The 22,409-nt window shown below is 43.6% G+C and overlaps 1 protein-coding gene across 4 annotated transcripts in view; it reads left to right on the top strand.

The window, feature by feature from the left end:
* The window catches only part of LOC126259219 (uncharacterized), a 1,236,031-nt gene that overhangs the window by 670,974 nt on the left and 542,648 nt on the right, over positions 1-22,409 (top strand). The window contains exon 1 of one of the 4 annotated variants that reach the window (XM_049955828.1): positions 14,768-14,945. The exons of the other annotated variants lie outside the window; for them this stretch is intronic. Coding sequence (XP_049811785.1) covers positions 14,872-14,945 — 74 coding nt within the window. The 5' untranslated portion in view covers positions 14,768-14,871. Of the gene's footprint in view, positions 1-14,767; positions 14,946-22,409 lie in introns of those variants that run through there. 4 annotated transcript variants of the gene reach the window in all.

The following is a 22,409-nucleotide window of genomic DNA, read 5'->3' as shown; positions in this document are numbered from 1 at the left end:
GACAAATACAGTCGTAGTAATGAAGTGATCATTTTTTGTGGAGGGAATGAGTGGTACGGTAGTGTACTTTGTATTTTATAGGAAGTATTACTAATACACGCGTATGGATGCCAGCTGCTTCACTGTTGTTACTCTTTTAATATTTGCCGAGAGTACTGACAGATCTTGATAGGAGAAATTTAAGCACAGATGTCAAAGACTGTGTGGTACGCACCAGGGATAACATAATCACAAGAAAACGTCCAGTCGCATGTTTCTTGCTAAGTGAAAGTCTGGCAATGTGCTTATTACATGTCAGGCGTTTTCGCCATTCATGTTTCTGAGCACGAAGTATAAGAGCAATTGGAGCAGAACAGTGGCTTCGGTGTAGAAAATGTCCTTACGATTGGTAGTTTTTAATGTCGAGCACGAAACACTCTTCTGCTTTTTGCGGAAAGTTAAGTAAACAAATGTCTCATTCGCCAGAAGTTTTTAGTCTTGAAGTTACGATCGATGTAAGACGGCCAGTGGAACGAAAAGCTGCTGACGCGGTCCTATATCGACGCAGCGTCTTAATCTTCATACGTTACAAAGACCCCGGTCGTGTTCCTGTGTCTGTATATGACGGCTAGTCTTATGAACTACTATAGAGATTTTGACTCGATTTTCGCTAATAGATAAACCGCTTCACGAGGAAGGTCTGTGTTTATAATTTTTTTCCCGCTGCACGAGCCAGGTCGACCAGCCGTAGATACCTGGTGATACCCTAGGGAAGTCGGGGTTTGCCGCTAGCGCCAAGTAATTACGTGACGTCTTCATCGTTGTGGGCATACTCCTGAATATAGGCGTCTGAGAGGCTGCGAACGTGCGAAACGCCGATGCCGACGTGTCGAATGCCAGATAAGCTGTTATCGGAAATAGCTTCTGATCCATCCGATCACCGACTTCACAAGCGGTGTTTCCCCACGCGCTACAGCAGCTATCGGCTGCGGCACTCACCGAGCGTTTCAAAGGGCCTGCTTTGTCCCCGTTCTAAGTGGAACGTTCAGAACAGCAAAACTGAAACAAGCGTACGATACACATTCGCGAGGATGCGCCGCTTCACTTCATCGTATTCTCCTTAACTAATAGTCACAGCAGAGAACAACTGAAATTTCTTAATGGAAAAAAGGAAAAACAAAAACATAGCGGAGCCCATTCTTTGTACAGTGACGTGAGAAACGGGACAGTGTCTCCTGTTGTGGTTAACTGTGGAGTACTCAACGCAACGCAGCGGAAAGTAAGCGACACACAGAACGAGATAAAACAACCATTTTAAGGTATTAGGAAACGGAAAGCAGAGTACTGTGAATTCAGTTCAGAGGTAGCTGGCGGAGTACTGACGCTGTACGTATTACGGTGATGGGGCACGCAGAATGTGCTTTTACTTTTACTGAACAGCTGTTGGTAACGAAAGCCAACCAAACACTTTTCAGTAAATTATGTACAATGAGCTGTGGGGATTTGAAGTGGTAGATTACATATCCAATTCGGCGACGTAATTTCTGAGGTTGTTCAGGGATATTTTCTAAGTATTTTGGTATGAGCGACAGGTGATCTCCGGTGGCTCGTTACAGAGTATTATTTTAATTATGATGTGTTAGATGCTTTACCCCCAATTACCTTTGCTTCCCTTAAAAGTACATTTACAGCTGTGAAACAAAACCCTGAAATGTGTAATCGTCGAGGGTTCACCACAAAACGCAGATTAAAGCAACAGTCCTGTGATACAAACGCTGTGTTCTGTGGTTGCCGTCAACGCGGGGACAGCTCAACATAGCATCGCTTTACGGCTCTTCCATGGTAATTAGTGGACTAATACATGAGGCTCATATCGGTCACTTGTGCATCAGCAAACTCCATTGTATCACTGCTCACCTGCAATTAACACCGGGGAAAAAACCGAAGACGGAACCGAACGGTACTGAAGGCAAGAGTGAAGTGGAAATTACTGTTGTCCATAACAAGTGCAGTTCTTAACAGGCTTGTTCCCTAACAAGACAGCGATAACCGTCGTCATTTGCACTGATGTGCAGATATTTTCAATTGAATACAGCTACAAAGGTAAATGGGACTAGATGTCAAGTGAAATGCAATTACTCGGTAACAAGCCAACGGAGATACCGGGTGTCTCGTACCAAAATAATCCCTTGTACCAAAATACTCAAAGAAATTTTCCCTGAACCACCACCGAAATTTTTAGGAAGGAATAAGGGTTCAATTTTTCGTCCTTCTTTGGCTTTGGAAGACAATGCATTTAAGGCTAAACGCCTTGGAGACTTAGAGCGAACACTGCAAACCGATGTACAGGATGCTTGTAATTAAACTTTCGCTACTTGAGAGGACTCCCGTGAAAAACGAGGGACCTTAGGACAATGAAACTTTGTGGAAACATTTGTAAGAACATGCTGAAGAGAAATAACGAATAAAGCATTGAAAGAAACATAATTTTAATTTCCACATGACAGGGTAACAATTGTTAATTGAATACCATATTTAAGTTCCACGTTAGAAACGTTGTTCAGTGTGACGGCCATCTGTATCCACGACAGACTGGAACCGCACTAGGGGCAACATTTCACAACTGTTCGCAGATCTTTTCGAACGGTGGGCCATGGAATGTTCAGCTGTGGGGACACAGCTCGTGCACTGCTGGAAGATCGCTCATTGCGTCCAGAATTCTCAGCCGTGGCAACAGTAAGGTCTTCAACAAATTCTGGCGCAATTGGTTGTCTGTCTCTCCCTGGAGCAATTCCCAAATCGCCAGTTAATTCCAACTCCTGAATCATTTCCTTGAACCCTGTTGCGGAAAGAGAATCTCACCGGATTCCTTTAATGCCTTGATACTCGGGAAGAGCAGCACCACTATGGCGGTTCTTCTGATAAAACAGGTTTACGAGTAACGCCCCGCTAACCTTGTCGACAGCCACGTTGACTATTTGCAGTTGTGGTGCACATTGATGCTTGAGTTTCAACCCTACGTTGCCGCACCAGTCTCGGCGCCTAATGGCAAGTCATGACACTAACACTGCTAACAACGCAAATCCTTCAGCGCACAGTCTGAACGTCATGCCCTAAACTTGCGATAAATAATGTTCCATCTACATGGCTCAAGTAGCGAAAGTCTGATTATAAATACCCTTCATTTGCTTGGATGCTCTGCAGCAAAGAATTTGCATGCAGACTTTGTGGTTGCCACTCTGCGGCATCTAACCAGAACTGCGGTTGCAAGTCGCCACCCTGAAGGCAGCTTGTGTACAAGGAGAGGCGTAGTGTGTGTATTACAAAGTGTCGCAGGAGGCAGTGTTCACAGTGCGCTTCAGGAAATCCGGATTTATCGCTCGATTGGTTGCATTCAGTATTCTTCGTTGATGAACCTCGATATTGTCCGGGCACTGATCGTTGACGTACATAGGTCGGGAAAGTACCAGAGGGATATTGCCGTCGATCAGTATAATTGGGAGATAAGAAACGGAGATCTAGGCGAACATGCGTACAATATTAGCTCCATTGGAGTAGCCAGAAACTCCATGTACACTCCGATGGAGGCACGGCTTCCCAGAGGGATATCGGAAAAAAATCTGAAAACCGTCTTCGAATAATGACAAAAAAAAGCTTATGACGGTAGTGTAGTGTGTCAGGAGCTCGTCTAATAAAAAAAAATGGTTAAAATGGCTCTGAGCACTATGGGACTTAACATCTGAGGTCATCAGTCCCTTAGAACTTAGGACTACTTAAACCTAACTAACCTAAGGACATCACGCACATCCATGCCCGAGGCAGGATTCGAACCTGCGACCGTAGCGGTCGAGCGACTCCAGACTGAAGCGCCTAGAACCGCTCGGCCACACCGGCCGGCTCGTCTAATCAGTCGGTGGTCACAATCCTGCTGCCGCTGCAGTTATAAAACTAGTATTTAATACTGAAGTCCAGGCGGCTGCTGTATTGATATTGTTGTTTAACAGATTCAGTGAATACTTGTTGTCAAAGAATGAGATTTTCACTCTGCAGCGGAGTGTGCGCTGATATGAAACTTCCTGGCAGATTAAAACTGTGTGCCGAACCGAGACTCGAACTCGGGACCTTTGCCTTTCGCGGGCAAGTGCTCTACCAACTGAGCCACCCAACCACGACTCACGTCCCGTCCTCACAGCTTCACTACTGCCAGTACCTCGTCTTTTACCTTCCAGACTTGCTGCAGAGTGAAAATCTCATTCTGGAAACATCGCTAGGTTGTGGCTAAGCCATGTCTCCGCAATATCCTTTCTTTCAGGAGTGCTAGTTCTGCAAGGTTCTCAGGAGAACTTCTGTAAAGTTTGGAAGGTAGGAGACGAGGTACTGGCAGAAGTAAAGCTCTGAGGACGGGGCGTGAGTCGTGCTTGGGTAGCTCAGTTGGTAGAGCACTTGCCTACGAAAGGCAAAGGTCCCGAGTTCGAGTCTCGGTCCGGCACGCAGTTTTAATCTGCCAGGAAGTTTCACTTGTTGTCAAGTTTAGGTGAACTAGAAATGGACTAACTGTTGCCATCTGAAAAACTAATTTTACAAGTGTACAACTGTACTCATTTAAATCGTATATCATGATTTGACTTTGGATGTTATTAATTTAAAGACTGTCTTTTTATAAGCATGAAGGGAACAAGAAATAAATAAAATAAGATTTGAAGGCAGAGTTCCCACACTAGCGCCACCTGTCGGCTACAACTTAATGTTTGGATAATTTTTTGTACCAAGTTGTTAACGGATGGCCCGATTACGCATAGCTTTTTTAATATCGACACTGAGCCTTGATTTGCAAGGTCTAAATTTTTTTCTGAGTGAACTTCTAAAACACATTTTTCAACTTTTTAATTTTCATCTTTTGAAGCTTGACGTTGTATGATAATTGCTGTCGCTGTTTATGTTGCTCTAATCTTAATTGCAGATGTATGATAATGGCGGTAGCCGAAACGGCATAATAAATAAAAAAAATATAAAGCTATCTTCACAACATATTCACAGTGACTGCGGTCGTAGATAGGAAATTTATTTCCTTTACTAACAGCTTGATCTACTTTGGAGACTACCACCTGTACTCCCATCTCAGCAATATACGAACATCATGGTTTTGTGAGAGACGAACAGTCAAACGAAAGGCACTGTAGTCAACAGAGATCTATCTTGGACATGTGAAAATTGACAGCAAAAGGAAAGGATAACTGGTAAACCATTGTGAGCTGAATGGCTCAAGGAAAACAAGACAAAGTTTTTACCTGACGTGGAACTGTATGTAGTACAGGGTTACTGTGGTGTCACCGCTAGACACCACACTTACTAGGTGGTAACTTAAATCGGCCGCGGTCCTGTAGTACATGTAGGACCCGCGTGTCGCCACTGTGGGATCGCAAACCTAGCGCCACCACAAGGCAGGTCTCGAGAGACTGAGGAGACCTCGCCCCCAGTTGTACGGACAACATAGCTAGCGATTGGACGTGCTAAGCCTTGCTCTCATTTGCCGAGAGATAGACAGTAGAATAGCCCTCTGCTAAGTTAAATGGCGACCACCTAGCAAGGCGCCATTTGTATCAGTGCCTATAGCTTACTAATATTCAAGAGAGATGTATTCCAAGGACTAATTAAAAGTTAAGTAACAAGCATCTACGTACTTTTCTTCTTATTCATTTATAAGTCTCATGTTCCAGACTTCACGCCCGTCTGCGTTAGCATTGCGTGCCCTATCGGCTGCAGCATTGTGTCTAGGCTGTATGGTCTAGACACAACAGTTACAATTTCCTCATCACTGAAAAGATAACGATAATCATAAGCTACAGACGAAGGAGACGTAATGATCATCGCCGTTTCCAAAGCAAATAACTGTATTCGATTTTGTTAGTAGCTGTTACATGTCTTTCGCCTTCGCTTCGGCACACGTTGTTATGTAGACGTTACCCACACTTACAATGAAAAATAGCTCGAGGCTCTCGGGGCTTCACCATCAGATCGCTGACCTATGGATTATTAGTGGAGTACGCTATGCTAGCATTTATAAATGCTGCGAATAAACCTGTTAGACCTTGCTTAAATGGGTGCACGAAATCACATAACTACACGGTACGGCAGGCTTGCATACAGAGAGGGGTATCAGGTAATCAGAGTGAAGATTTGCTGAAAGACAACGCTGAACTTGTTCAGCTCGATCTGACAAGATATCTTGGCCTTAATCTGACACCGAACACACCACGCACTGATAACACCTTTACTTTGTATCACGCCGGCTACACTAATTTCTCCATTGCCTGATCTCAGATTTCTGTCAGTATTTCGTTATAATGATACTACTTACCGCAGCTCGTCTTCGCTAACTTTACCTACCATATTTTCTTGGGATTATCTTAAAGCCGATTTCCTTCCCAGTTATCTCTTGAAATGCGTGTGTGCTTCCCAACGGAACTCAAATTTTCTACACCGGTTAAAGTGCATTGTTGGAAGTTGTGTCAATTTTCACCCATTGCTTCCATGACTTCCGATTGCAAGCGTCTTGTATATAGTGTCATTGACAGTTTTTTCTTTTTTTGTACAGAAACAAGTGAAACAGACGTGCAAAAAACATTTGAAGGTGTGTTGCACCACAACACACTAAGTACTGTTACGAGCGATTTTATCAACCTCTGTGGTAGAAACGGCTTGATTTCGTGTTCGTACCACGGAACAAGTCTTGGCAAACAGATCGAACTTGTCAAGAATATTAGATACCCATCGATCGAGTGTTAAAATGAAATAGGCAGTCAAAATCTTTAGTGCCGATATGTGTGCCCACCTGTGTACCTATGAGCGAGCGTTTCCCTGAAGAACATGATTCGAGAATGTGCTGTGCTGTGCGGTTGATGGTTAGCATTGAGATGACACGTCGCTTCGGGAGAACCCGGTCGGCACAGTTGCGCTCGGATTCGATTCCTGTGCCTCTGCGCAGCGGTCAGATGTCACCAAGGCTCATTCCCCTGAAAAAGTGTTCTCACCTCATTTGCCTACTTTGTGCTTAGTCATTATCCTGAATTCAGCAACCAAATTCCTTGGCTCATCTACCTCCATTTTACACGCATTTTTTAGGTCTTCCACTATAGTCTTCACCCTGATCCACGCGTTTGTTGCCCTGTCCTGGTTCAAATGGCTCTGAGCACTACGGGACTTAACTTCTGAGGTCATCAGTCCCCTAGAACTTAGAACTACTTAAACATAACTAACCTAAGGACATCACACACATCCTTGCCCGAGGTAGGATTCGAACCTGCGACCGTAGCGGTCGCGAGGTTCCAGACTGTAGCGCCTAGAACCGCTCGGCCACAACGGCCGGCTGTTGCCCTGTCTGTTCTAGTAATTCCTACCATGCCTCTCTCCATTGCTCACTAACTAACTCTAGCTGCTTGAAATACTCGTATTTTCGCGTAAGAAGTCCACTCCGCACTGCACTAAGTCAAAACTAGTAGTACATACACACTGATTAAAAGCTTTCATTTTAGGCATATTCAAGGTTTAGTACTGAAAACTATTTAATTTACCAAAAGCAGTCGAATCCATTTTCATTCTGGTGTTTATTTCTTTCGTTAATCACTCAGACGTTCTCTTCAACTGCCCTGAATACAAAAAGTCACAACTGGTTCTGTGATGTCATTATTAATTATTCCTGATTCTGAATTTTTTATTCTACGTTATTTTATTCTTATAATAATTCACTTTTTGGGTTTACTTCTAACTTTGATTTTCTAAGTTCTTCCATTCTTTGTTGTATGAACCATCCGTACTAGAAGCAAACAGCACATTGTCATCCGCAATATGGTGATTGAGATATGTTCCATTAGCACTATAACCTCTTCATTTTCCCAATGTAAGGATCTGAAAACTTGGAAAGATAGTACAGAAAAAAAATATTTGCCATATTCTGCAGTCTTTTGCCCTCGCCCCCTTGGTCTCGTGGAAATTGAACCGATGGAGTGGTCTTTAAACGTATTCTGCAGTTATGACTGATCCTACAAATCAAATCTTATTTGAAACTTCTTGGATGCTTGAACAGTGTGAGGAGGAGACTGGAATCCAGAATCGTGTCTACCGCGGGCAATGCTCCTACCGACTGCGCTAGCAAGTCGGGACTCAGGAACTTTTTTTATCCTGATTTAAGTTTTTTTAGTCATTTAAAATTTGCATAGAAAATGATCAAAAACTCAAAACCGGCATAGCAGATAAACAAAAACTTTTGTGAGCACTGGCTTATACCCTGTATAGCCGAATTTAAGGAGTTCACGGACTCTCTCCGCCAGCAAAGTGGCAAGTATGAATTGAGAAATCAACTTCTCCCAGCACCTAGACTTCACATCGCCTTAAGAGTCCCGATCTAGCAGACAGCTTTAATCTGCAATAAAGTTCGCTGTAGAGCGAAAGATTAATTTCAGTCCCTATTTGCGCATGAAAATTCTTTTCATGTGTTCTTTATCAGCTGTTTCAATCGTAGTTTTACAATTTTAGACCTCAGGACATATATATCTACAGTCATATGAGTCTCGCACGCAACTCATGTGTGTCTTCTCTGTTGGCAATCTAGGCATCATCACCTGTCTCCCGGATGGGGTTATTCTGTGTCTGTTGCGTCAACTTCAAAAGAAAATATCTACTTCTCTTTAAATCTGATCCCGTATGTAGCAGGAAGCATTTCAACAATGACACCTCTTCAAATGCTAGACATTCGATGTATTATCGTCATAATTTTTTTAGAAATAATATTTTTTTGACATTCCGGCGCTAGTGTTCATTACAGTCATGTCGCCTTACGGGTTGCCGGATTTATTGCAGTAGTATCTGTTTCCCCTCCACTCAGATCCATCTCTGTGCCACGTACCTTGTAATGTATGGTTTTATAGCCATCATATTCAGCTGCAAGAAATATACTTACGAGCTGTTGAGAAGGCAGCAGTGGGAAGATGACGTAATGTGGTGTGAGGTATCGATGGTAGGTGGTTTGTTCGGTACACGTATCGTGAGAAAGACCGCCTCAGTTGTGGTCCTCCTCCGCGATTGACTGCTACGTTCGGAAGTCGGGCGCCAGAATGATAAACTTCTGTTATTAATATTAGAAAAACTAAACAATAAATTCACTTGCATTTCACATGAAAGCATCTCTCAATAGCAAACTGTCAGTCCATTATTTCAAAAGTGTTAATAACCTGCAGAATAATAAACAATAGCTAAATGAAAAGTCAGACGAAGCACTTCTGAGATCTTCGGATCGTGTCCAAGTTGGATAGCGGGCGAAGTGGTTCGGCTCTAAGATCAGAGCTGTTTCGGCAGTCTCAGAAGACAGACATATGGTCTGGTCTGCCTTGTTCGGTGGTGGTTAAGAACTTAATTAGCAGGCTCTGGTTATTTGGGTATGTTATTGAGAACAATTTGATAATAATTACGCAAATACGCAGTTCACAGTTTTGTTTATTTTCTATTAAAGTGTGAAGTACGGAAATTATTTGTGATTCATTAAGAGGAACATAATTGGGCAGTTTCTCGTATTCTTCTAATAAAAAGCTAGTGACGTCCCATACAAATAATATAATTGAAAATTTAATTATTTATACAATATCAGTTCCTCGATTACAGCCTCAAGATGACGGGTTCACTATCTACGTGCTGTTTTCTTCGGAAGGACAACAACCATAGAAGAATGTAGATTGCTGAACATTAATTAAAACTTACGCATTCCATTCAGGGCGGCGGAAGCAAATAGGCACCTCGTGCGTACTGCAGTCTTAGTAGAAGTGAGGTCAGTGAACCGTCATCTGGTTACGCGGTCGTGGTAACACAGAGGAGCGCTGAAGGAGAGAAATTTTCGAGGGAAGGGGCTAATCAAACGCGCGTAAACCCCCCCCCCTCCCCCACTCTCTCTCTCTCTCTCTCTCTCTCTCTCTCTCTCTCTCTCCCCCTCTCCCTCTCCCTTTTTTTTCTTGTTCTTTCTTTCTTTCTTTCCATTTGCCGTAACCACATCACTCAATACGCAGCCCATAGTACTCTGATGTTCATAGCTAAGAGGGCCAGCGAGCGAGCAGTCATATTACTGGTAGTCCTCGTCGACCAGCGGAACTGGCAGAGAATTCAAAATCTGTTCCCCGAGTGCTGCAGTAGCGTGACGGGCGTCGTAGTGTCTACTGCACAGTACTGTCATCGTCACTGAGTGGTTTGTGATTTTCGCGGTGTAAATGGATGTTCTCCCAAACCTCCAAGTGTCATATTGGAATGCACGACATGCCTTCAAATTCCACAATCCCACAACTTGCTTCCATCGCGTTCCCTCCCCTCCAACTCACTTGAATGGCTGACTGACGCTATGAAAAGCTCAGCAAGACTCTCAGTTTATGTGAACGACATGGCAGTAACTAATGAGTTTAGGAAACAAAGAAGAGCTACAAAAGGTGCTGAACACTCTCACTTTATGGCCCTGTAAAATGACCTACAAATAAACCACTGCAAAACCAAAATACAAATATCTGGGAGTTGCTCTGCAGACAGCAAGAAGGAGCAACAGCAACAATAAAAATAATTTACAATATTCAACAGCCTCAAAACCTCTCAATAAAACCAGGAAATGACACTGTTAGATACGGCCATAACACCAGTAGGAACTACCATGGCTCAACGACCTCGTAACATTAGAGAAAGTCAAATTCCGTTATATGAAGCGAATCCCGGGCATCGGGAACACAGTATTTTCAAGACTGGCTTACATTTAAACAAAAGAAACCTTCATAGAAGGCGTCAAAAGCAGATGTTCCTGTCAAACATCAATGCCCACAAGAACACACACGAAATAATCTAGAAACACATTGCTTTATCTGGAACGAATTCTACTCAGCCAACGCCATAATGACGGAAGAATGCAAACAGCAAACTATGACCTCCGACATGTTTTAACACGATAAGCAACACTTGGTTTTCACCACAAGTTCTGCGAAAACAAGAGATTCCACTAGCTGAATGAAGCCTGCGTGTGTGAACTGTTCAGTGAACAATGTGACTTTATCACGCAAACAACTGCAGAAAAAGACGAGTGTCTATATTAAAACTAGTACTAACAAATGTAACTCAGTTTTGTATTTGTTTTATACTTTCACGTTGTACACATTTCCATTAATAATAGTAAACAATCAATTTACCTTCCATTCGGAAACCTGTTGCACTTAGCGACTGTTATATTGACTTGTAAATTATAGATTGTAGCGATCAGTCGTCCTTTTTAAATTTTATTGTGCGGATCTAGATTTCGGCTAGAAGCTAGCCTTTCTCAATGGACTATTATTTTCGCTTAATGCATGTAATGCCTGTTGGTCGGGCTTCATCCACAGTTCAGAAGCACAATAAAATTTAAAAAGGACGACTGATCGCTGCAGTCTATAATTTACAATTGTAAACAACACAGCCAACAGTGAAAATGTAACTTGGATGAAATAATCGTGGATGATAACGAAGAAGGTAGTGAAAAACTCTAATTAGCTCTCGTTTCCAAGTTAAAGGGTGTTCATTTCATTATAATTATATTTTATTAGCATTCATTGTCAGTCCCTACTCATATATGCTTCGAAATCCCGCTGATGGTAGAGTGATGAAGTTTCAGGCAACAAGAGCTTTGTGTATTTCGTCGCTGTGTTTAGCCCAGGCTCGTAGCAGCAAGATGATGGGAGAAACTGAGCATGTTTTCATTTAAGCGTAGTTCTGTTAGTGTGCCGGAAGAATATGTCACTGCTGTGTAGTTAGTGCGTGCGGTCATTTTTATGTCTGTGATTGTGTATGTCTCGCAAATGCGTAAACAGAAACAGTGCTGACCACTTTTGCTACATTTGCCGACAGGCTACATTGGAATCGCAAAGGAGGCCAATAACGCCATATATTAGGAAGGCGTGCAGACTGTACTTTGGCTGTGAAATCGGGGACCAGAACGAGCCATGGGCTCCTCATGTATGTCTTGTGTCTCGATTCGTCATTCGTGGTTAAATCGTATCCATGGGCTTTTCTATACCCATGATCTGGCAAGAACCATCAAACCGTGTGAATGATTGTCACTTTCGTATGACAAATTCATTAATACATGATATTTCCAAGAAGAAAAAGTCTTCCTCGACATATCCTAACTTACCGTCGGCCACGCGATCAGTGCCTCACGGAGACGGACTGCCTGTTTCTGTCCCAGTGTCCCACCTGTTGGTGACAGTGACGATGGCGGTAGTGAAACTAGATCTGCACCATCACTTTCAAAAACCAATTCTTCGAGAAATCCTGATTTCGTGTGTAACGATGAGTGTACAGAGATTCACAAAATGAACTTATAATCTAGTGGGAATCTGGAATTGCAGAAATGTAAGTGTGAACTGTTGACATCAAGACTATAACAGTGGAAGTGTCTTAACGAGGCGGTAAACGTGACTGCGTTCCGTAACCGGCATATGCCATTTCTTCCATTTTTCGGAAGTGAAAAGGACATGGTATTTTGTAGTGATGTACAGGTACTAATGGCAGCCATGGGCATTGACTATAAAAGTGATCAGTTGAGCTTGTTCACCGAGTGCTCCAAAGTAAATCTGAAGTGTGTGCTACATCATAGGCAACGTGTTACCGTAAACTGCGATTGGGTATGCTACATGGAAGAAACATATGATAACATGAAACAACTGTTATTGATGCTGAACTATGACAAGTTTAAGTGCCAGATTTCTAAGTATCAGAAAGTCATAGGCATATTACTTGGGCCACAACACGGCTACACCAAGTTGTGTTGATTCCTGTGCCTCTGGGATAGCCGCGTCAAAGCGCTTCGTTTAAAGACTGCCAAAGCCTCAATCAATTGAACCAAGATCTCACAGTGTTACGCACGAAGCACTTGTCGAATTCAAGAACACAATTCTTCGTATTCTTCACTTAAAATTGGGCCTAACGAAGAACTTGGTTAAGACCACGGACAGAAGTGGGGAACCATTTTTCTATTTGCACGAGAATTCCACTTCTTAGAGCGTTGAAAATAAAAGGTCGCTGATCGCCAGATACGCTAACTGTACAAAGATGAGTATTTCAACAGCATCCTGAAAGGTGATGCCTTTGTTCAAGTGTCATGAAACTTTCAAGGAAATAAGACAGCAGAAAGCTATAAGGATCTTGTGGCAGATCATCCGCACTGCTACAACACATTGGGCTGCAACATGTCCTCAAGCTATATTTTCCAGATTCCAGCTTGGACTACTTTCCTGAGAACTGTGGTGCTGCAACCGACGAGGACGGAGATCGCTTCCACCATCAAATCGGACATGGAAATGAGATACCATGGAAAGTGGAGTGCGTCAATGTTAGCGAATTACTGCTGGACGCTATTCAGGGTATGACCATCAGAAAACTACAAATTCCAGACAAAGCGGTTGCCCCTTCGATGAACTTCCTCCGAGGGAGAATACCAAAGTAAATACTTGCATAGAAGAACAGAAATTTGTTAACATCTAGTATAGATTTAAGTGTCAGGAATTCGTTTCTGAAAGTATTTATATGGAAGTGAAACATGGATGATAAATAGTTTAGACAAGAAGAGAATAGACGCTTTTGAAATGTGGTGCTGCAGAAGAATGCTGAAGATTAGATGGGTAGATCACGTAACTAATAAGGAAGTATTGAATAGGATTGGGGAGAAGAGAAGTTTGTGGCACAGCTTGACCAGAAGAAGGGATCGGTTGGTAGGACATGTTCTGAGGCATCAAGGGATCACAAATTTAGCATTGGAGGGCAGCGTGGAGGGTAAAAATCGTAGAGGGAGACCAAGTGATGAATACACTAAGCAGATTCAGAAGGGTGTAGGTTGGAGTAAGTACTGGGAGATGAAGAAGCTTGCACAGGATGAGGTAGCATGGAGAGCTGCATCAAACCAGTCTCAGGACTGAAGACCACAACAACAACAAGCTCACATAGGCAGTAATGTAAAGTTATCATAACTTTAAATCGAGAGCTAATCTTGCATTTTCACCAACTTTTCGATTTTCGACAAATTAACATTTTCGTTATCAGCACACTCGAAAACATAGAGGTTAGTTGTTTTCATGCCAGTTAAAAAAAAAAGAAAAAAATAGTAAAATTTGTAAGCTAGTGTAATAGCGCAAGCACAGAACGCTGACGGACTCCAACCAGTATTATGCTCCACTCGGACGTGGACTTATCTTGGGATATGGCATTTGGAACGACGAAGACTGCCTTACGTTTACAAGGTAGAATTACGAATCAGTGCCACAGGTCCTGCGGTTGCCTGACGCCCAGCACTCTCATTTGACACGTCGTTCGGTGTCTTCCATTACGAACCGACGTTAAGGCACCTGGTCGCAGTGTCTCCCGAAAGCACCTTGCTGGAACCTCGCCGAGGTGGTGAGTGCGTAAACGCACGGGGAACTGCAGCGGTGCACCGTGGCGCCGGAGCGCGCAGCGGCGGCGGCGGCGCAGAGCCGCGACCTCCGCAAGCACGCGTGTCGTGCGTGGCGCACTGCGCGGACGCGTGGCCGTGGCGCTGGCGACAGGTGGCTGCGGCTCCGGCTCCGGCTGCGGTTCCAATCTCCCGCCCAGCGCCGGCCGGCAGCCATGTTGGGCGGCGTTGCCTCGCGGCGGCGTTTGCGCGCAGAGGCGCCGCGGTAGCAGCCGCTCGGAAGGCCGCCTCCGGCGCCCCCCTCCATCCGCCGCGCTATCGAGGAGGGTGGGGGCCGGCGCGGAAAATACACGGCGCGATGCCAGTCAAGTTGCGGACGGCTGCCGCGACGACATGCGACCGTGCTAGCCCGCGCGCCCTTCAGCTTGAGGCAGGCTGTCCGTAGCGCCGCAGCAAAGATGATGAGCTGGGTGCACTCCACCTACGTGCCGCCGCCTCCGGCGGACGTCTATCATGAGCTCTGTCCGGTCAGGTAGGTGTCACACTCTCCGCTGTGCTCTACCGGCGTCGGCGTGACGTTCAAACGTGGACAGCGTGTGGCCCCCGACGGCGGCTTCTCCCTGCCTGCGCGATCGGTCGGACCACTTCTCCGCCGTTAGCGAGTTGCAGCGCGGAAGGCATCCTCAGCGTCTATCAGTGTTTGAGGGTTTCAGAAGTGTTCGTATACTACGATGATGATGATGATGATGATGATGTTTGGTTTGTGGGGTGCTCAACTGCGCGGTTATCAGCGCCCGTACATATTCCCAATCTTTGCTCAGTCCAGTCTCGCCACGTTCATGAATGATGATGAAATGATGAGGACAACACAAACACCCAGTCATCTCGAGGCAGGTGGAAACTCCTGACCCCGCAGGGAATGGAACCCGGGACCCCGTGCTCGGGAAGCGAGAACGCGACCGCGAGGGCACGAGCTGCGGACTCCGTGTACTACCTCGAGCACTAAATCTGGAACTTTGTCAACAGGTCGAACATCCTTTTAGAACGCGACGACCGTCTAGTGTCGCCCGTGACAGCTCGGGAAGTTCCTGGATTCTAGACAGCAAAGAGAAATCGCCAGTAGGCGTCTCTCAGAGGGATGCCACTTTCTCGGAATATGATTCGGAAATTCTGTCTCTCAGTCCAAAAGCTGAACAATCGACAACGCGAACGATATCGTCCGAGCTACTTGCCTTTCAGCTACGAAAACGAGGTAGTGGCGACTTTGATCTGGCGGTAAAAAGTGCTGCGAACTTGGTATGAGAAGAGGCTTTGGGGCCCTGAGTGAAAATGATGAATCGTGCGTGCCGTGGAGCGGAGATAATGGCGTTTCCGCTGTTACATAACGATTGATGTAGGTCGTGTGGCCGGGACTTGCCCTAGCCGCCGGTTTGGCAGTTTCCTGGTGGCCCTCGCGCCGCATTGTCACGTTCCGGCTGGCTTTCCGTTACGAGGCTCGACTGCTGAGAGCCACCGGAGATGACCAGGCAAAGAGCTCCCGCCCGCGCCCGGTTATAAATACGTGCTGGTGCTGATGCTGCGTAGCGAATAGCCCCCTAAAGTAATGATAGGGGCGTCTTGTGTGCTGAGAACCCACGACACCACTGTTACTGGTTTGTGACTCTGCTGCCGAAGTCCGATTTTCAGGTCGATGTATCTTGTTGGCAAAAGAAACAGGAAAACTTGCAGGATACAAAAAACTGAAAACCGAACCTTAGCAACTCGGGCGTAAACCAATAAAACTTGTGCCACTGGCACACTAGGTACAGCGCCAAAAGAGCTCAGTGGGCACTACAGACCCTCCCACGTCGATAAAATATCCGTCCGGCAACTATAAAAACGCACTTGGCTCGGATCTGCGCGTATTATTCGCCAGTGCATCGCGCAGTCGAAGGTACCTGAGAAGTGTCCGACGTGACAAAATACCGAGCCCAGTACAGCCATCTCGTTTGCTGTTTACCGGTGGCTTTTATGCCAACAAATATTTGCGATGGATATATTTCCCAGTGCTCTTTCAATATTCTTATTGGCGGAGAGATGCAGAAAGAATGGAATGAAATGAAATATAAGACGCCGTAACAGGAAATTCCGGAATTTTAAAAGGCTTAAACGGTCTCGCGTTGTCAGCGGAACGGCCATTTGGAAGTACGGAAAACATGGTTTCTAAACAGCAAAGTTTATCGTCGCACACACGACATGGAAGTGTCTTGAACAGATATGGGTAATATGAGGTGCCACTGCATGTTTTGAAAAATGCTTGAGAATAACGCGTTACAGAGGTACAATTACGGTGTCAGGAGGGAAACAAGTGTTAAATGACATAGGAAACGGGAGAAGTGACGCCAACGGTCGGCAGGCCGTTTTATGTCTATGCACGCGCGATTTGTGTGGCCCTTTGTTGCACTCACGGACGTTGTGACTTCCTAAGCGCATTCGTTTTCCTATCAAAATGATTACAATGCGGCGATGTCTTCGATGTGCGTAGCACTGAAACTGGTTTCTTTAGGTATTGACCGAACTTTGTTGGTTCGTGCCCAGTTTCATTTGCGGTATCCCTTCGGATTTATGAAGGAAAATATCTAAATTGCTACTTTGCAAGCCTTACAGAACAACAAACGATTTGGCTTAGATAAGTTTCCTGTAACAAAATTGCTTAGATAAGTTTCCTGTAACAAAATAAACTGTTCGTTAGGATTTGTATAATATTCTGATAGGAATTCATGCCGGTAAAGAAATCCATAACGTATTTGACGATGACGACGTAGCAGATTTCGCTTACATATTTTAAGTTTTTCAAATTCTGTGTTGTTGAAGACTGATTAATAATAGCTACCATTCAGTTGCTTGTTTACTGTCTTTTGAAATTTGTGAAAAAATGTATTCGCAATCTGGACATGGCAGGTTTCACAAAGTGGGAATTGCGAAGCGAAAACTGTTCATTTTTAAAAAAAGAGCGTATTTAACGACGTGTAACTGCCGTGCAGTACAAGATAATAATGGTAAAGAAAAAGCACTTCGCTCAAGTATAGTTTCAACAAATGTAGGCTTATTCAGTTACAGTTGTACAGTGGGCAGGAAAATTTGCTTGAATTGTTTGTGAAATTATATGCTCATTAATAGGTATCGCATTTTCGGAGGGGGAAGTCACCATAGTGAGACTGTAATGTTTACAGCTCTGACCGCTTTTCAAGCGGGGCTCTGCACTGGAAGCGTGTATATTTTTCTTTTTTTGAAACGCTGATGGTTTGCGAGCCGATGCAATTTGCGGGAGTCACATATACACCCAGAAAAGTTAGAAGTTTCGAAAACGGACACTGATAATTGTCGATAATGAAACAACGTGGAAGCGACGACGAGGAACGCAGCGAAACCGTCGTTTCCATTGCGCCGTCTAAAGTCACCGCAACAAACATCTCCCAAAATAATACAAGTAGCTGAGACGACAGTCTAGTTCAGTGGCAGCTGCTTGTTGAGTGGTTACTCGTACGTTGCGGAGCAGCACTAATTACTGCTCCTAACGTAGAAAACATTCCTGGCTTACGAAAAGGAAACAAGGTTATATTACGATGAGCTGCAGAACATCCATAGCTGTCAACGAGCTACTGTCAGTAACTACTTGTAAGAAAGTAACTTTAACGCCGGTGATATCGAAAATGAATTAGGGTTCTTTTTTAGGAAAGAGAGGGATTTTTTTATGGAAATTCCACCGAGAAGAACACGAGAGAAGCAATAAAGCAGATTCTTACTTCAAACCACCATAATTACGCCTCTGTCGGGCACCACTTCACGCCTCATCGCTACTATGACGACTAAGACAATTAAACATGGCTTATTTGTAACTCCTATTCGTCATATTATCGAATATCTGATACCGGACGATAGGAGAAAGTTATATTGCCAATTAAAGGTCCGTCACTAATCGGAGAAGAATAAGAAAACAATGAAAACACAGGGGAAGGAGCAATATAAGAGAATAGCTTACTACTACCTACTAACTGTGAGTACAAATGAGCGATGGTGTGTGTGTGTGTGTGTGAGAGAGAGAGAGAGAGAGAGAGAGAGAGAGAGAATTTGGGGCAGTACTCTTACCGGTTGTTTTCTACGAAGCAAATTGTCATAATACTCTGGGTGCTTTAATAAGAACAGTAAAACATTTGTAAACTCAGTAGGAGAAAAAAAAGAATATTGCGTATAAACGCGTATATGTGAATTTACTACTGTTTGGATATTACCGTAGGAGAAACCTCACGAAATGATAGTTTAGTCACATAGTTACTGATAAAAAATACGCAGTTTCCGGAAAATTGATTTAATAGTCATTAACAATTATAGCCTTATAATTCAAGTCACCGGTGTGCTCTTTTGTACGAGGAAGCGAGCAACCAATTCTACCTTTGCGTCGTTTATACTATCCTGATTAATTCATGAGAGCTCGACTTTTTTTCTCCTCTTTGTGACGGCACTGTTGAACGGACAATTGCCATACCTTGCTTTTTAATTTTGACTGAACATTTACGTGCAGCCCATAAACAATATTTTGCAGCGGCATAAGTGGCTCTCTAGTGCGCTATTGCCATCTTTAATTCCCAGAAAACCTGACAAGCGTAGAGTCGTCGTCATAAGTCACACTGTCGATACCCATGTCTATGTTTACTCCTCGCCCCATACACGCCATACCTGTAGGACAGTAAGTTGCTTCCTACCAGCATCCTTTCCACACTCACCATATTGCATCCCATGTATTGTAATACTCATTATCTCCTCTTAATTTTATTATTTATTTATTGCTTGTTTAGCCTGACCGGATTAGGGCCTTAAGGCCCTCTCTTACATCTCACTAAGAACAACACATACCAAAGATACTACAAAACATTCCCACAGATAATGATAGTAGTAGTAGTACTAGTAGTAGTAGTAGTAGAACAGAGCATTTACAATGATACAGATTGGCTTAGCGCATTTGAAGGCACATTTAGTGTTATCAGAAGTGGATAAAGGAAGAGGAGAAGATTGAGATGACAGTGATTGGCTGTTGGGAAATAACGAAATATAATTAGAGGATTCTGCCGACAAGGGGTAGGGAAACGTTGGAGTGAAGGGGCCCGTCGAGAGTGAGCTGCACAAAATGTGAAGGAGAGATTACCATTGTTCCAGAAGGTGGATCATTAGCTGTCTTTTGAGGTTTGGAAGGAATTTAATTTCTCTGCTGTTTTGAGGAAATGATTTAGAGAACATTGTTGTGTTATGTAATGGTACAGAGAGGGTTTTACTTTGTTGAGAACTAGTATTTCTGAAGTGTTGTTCATATAGTAGTGTAAGAGTTGAAGATGAATAGGAGGGAGTGCAATGATTGAAAAGACGCTTGTCAGCATGTAGCCATGACAGTTGTTCGTGGCTGGTGTGATACGGTCGAAAAAGTGTACGTCACGAATGAATCGCACACAAACATTCATCGCCAGTTCCATCCTGCGTGATTCTTCGTACGAAAGTCCTTGGAGAATGGCATCACCATAGTCAAGTATGAGGAGTATTATTGCCTCTACGAGCTACTTTTTAAGCTCGAAAGGATATGTTCAAATGTGTGTGAAATGTTATGGGACTTAACTGCTGTGGTCATCAGTCCCTAAGCTTACGCGCTACTTAATCTAAATTATCCCTAGGACAAACACACACACGCCCATGCCCGATGGAGGACTGGAACCTCCGCCGGGACCAGCCGCATCGAAAGGAAATACTTTTTTGTATTTCTGTATTGGATGAAGTGACGCTGAAATCTTACAGACTGCAGTTCTATGTTCAGTCCCGTTTAAGCGATGGTCCAGAATTATCCCCAAATTCTTTGAGAAGAAGAAAATTTAGTTACGGGACCAGTCTATGGCAATTTGTACACATGACCACGACTTAGCAATAGAGAAGGTAAAGATAAGAAATATAAAAGCAAAGAAGCGGCGATAGAATATGATCTTAAAATAGAACTGTAAGTGTTCGAAATGTAGAAATGTGCAGCGAGTATTTGTAAATACTGAACTCATATGTTCTTTTGGCATAGCGTAGATGAGTTTGTGTTTACTCTCAGAATAGGTTATGCAGCTTCCCCGAACGCATTACCTTTCATTGTTTTGTCACTGAGGCTTTCTATACTGTGCGAAGCAAGGACCGCTGTCAATTTCGGACCTGTTCAAGTTGTCTGCGTTGTGCAGCGACGCTAGACACGGCTATTTTCGACGGGCGATTGTTCTTCCCTGATTGGAACTTGGCAGGCTGCATGACTACAGTCGCCAAAGATAAGCACGTCTGCCTGCTATTTGTGAGCACCGTCCGCTGCTATGGTCTTCTCTAGCCGCATTGTTGCATATCGTTGTTGAATTTACATCGCGTGTCGAATAATGTACGAAGCTGTCTGCCAAGGCAAAAGATTCTTGACGGCATAGCGCTCTTATTTATGTGACTGTTAATGTCGCGATGCCTTCTCTGCACCTCTGCCAACCCGTCGGAAGTTGCGACGAGCTGGTAATAAGTAGGAGGTAACACGTCATGCATCCATTAATTATTAGTGGAACTGCCCTCCTTTGGTCTCTCTATTCACACGTAAGCTATTCTGGTGAAATAGTGTTTCACGCGTCACGGATCTGAGTCATTATTGAGTAAGCATTTTTATATAGGATGTCCATAAGCAAAATAAAAAATATTTCGAGTAAATGTTGTTTTGCTGCCACGGGAACGTTGACCAGCGGAATTGCCTCTCTTGTAACTTCGTTCGTCGTGAAGATTTGGACAGCAGTACGTCTTTTTTTTTTTTTTAAAAAAAAAAAAGTAGCACCCTATTGTCTTATTCGGTAATCTACTTCATTTTCTCAAGCTCAGTTCATAAAAGTATCACAGTGTTCGATTTAGTAAACATGACAGTATTAAAATGGTAACACAAAACTGACTTTGACTCTCATGTGCTAGCACACTGTGCAGTTACGCTTTATCCTGAACTTGCAGGAGTTTGACAATAAACAGATCAAAACACAAGAAACATGCACACCGGTCACCAAGTCAACCGTCTTAAGTTGAAGCTATTACATTTATTTTCAATCACAATAAAAGAATGACAATTAGTTTTTAACCGAGGACTACCTTTGCTGTATACGAAGTTCAATCCAAAAGTGCTACAGTACTCTTTTACATGTACCCTTATTGTTGTAAATAATAAAACATTATTGCAATTACTGTTTTTTTATTTACATTCCCCACAGGATGAAAAGCATTTCTGCCTTCTCTTCTATGGTGTACATTGCACTCACACAAACTGAAACTTAAGACAGCTGAGTGAATGAGTGGTGCATATTTTCCTTGTATTTTGATATGTATACGGTCTACTCTAGCAAGTAGACGAGTTACGTTGCCCACGGTTACGTTTTAAATAACGTTATGTGATAATTTTTTGAACTGATGTTGAGGAGAATGAGTGGATTACCGTATAAAAAAATAATGCGCTGTATACACCGGCTACGCGAATGGTTATAAGGATATTAACCTACTTTTGAAAAAATTCCTCATATTTGACAACGGCGAAAACTACGAAGCATAGTAAATTGATTATTGTATACTTTGTGTAGACTCTACCTGGGCTATGTCGTGAATGACACTAGCGAATCAACTGAAAACCTATTCGTGGTATTAGACGCCAGGAAAGTCCGACGCTCCATTTTTATTGACTGCCACGTTATGCAAGTCGATAGTATCCTTTCGTGCCATTTTGCCTAGGTTTCCACATTACGAACAAGGAGATACCGAACGCCAGCAGAGAGCTTCATGCCGCCACTTTGACCGACATGAAAGTTTATTTGGGGCGACAAGAGTTATTGTCGTTTGTAACATCCGTCTTTGCCTGTCTCGTGTTTCAGTTTACTAAGAATTTTTCTGTAGTAGCAAATATAATCTGTGGTATTTGGAGTAGGAGAAAAAAGTT

Source organism: Schistocerca nitens, chromosome 5 (genome assembly GCF_023898315.1).
Source record: "Schistocerca nitens isolate TAMUIC-IGC-003100 chromosome 5, iqSchNite1.1, whole genome shotgun sequence".
Lineage (NCBI taxonomy): Eukaryota > Metazoa > Arthropoda > Insecta > Orthoptera > Acrididae > Schistocerca > Schistocerca nitens.
The sequence above is the reverse complement of the archived record's forward strand: the minus strand, read 5'-3'. Positions and strand labels throughout refer to the sequence as shown.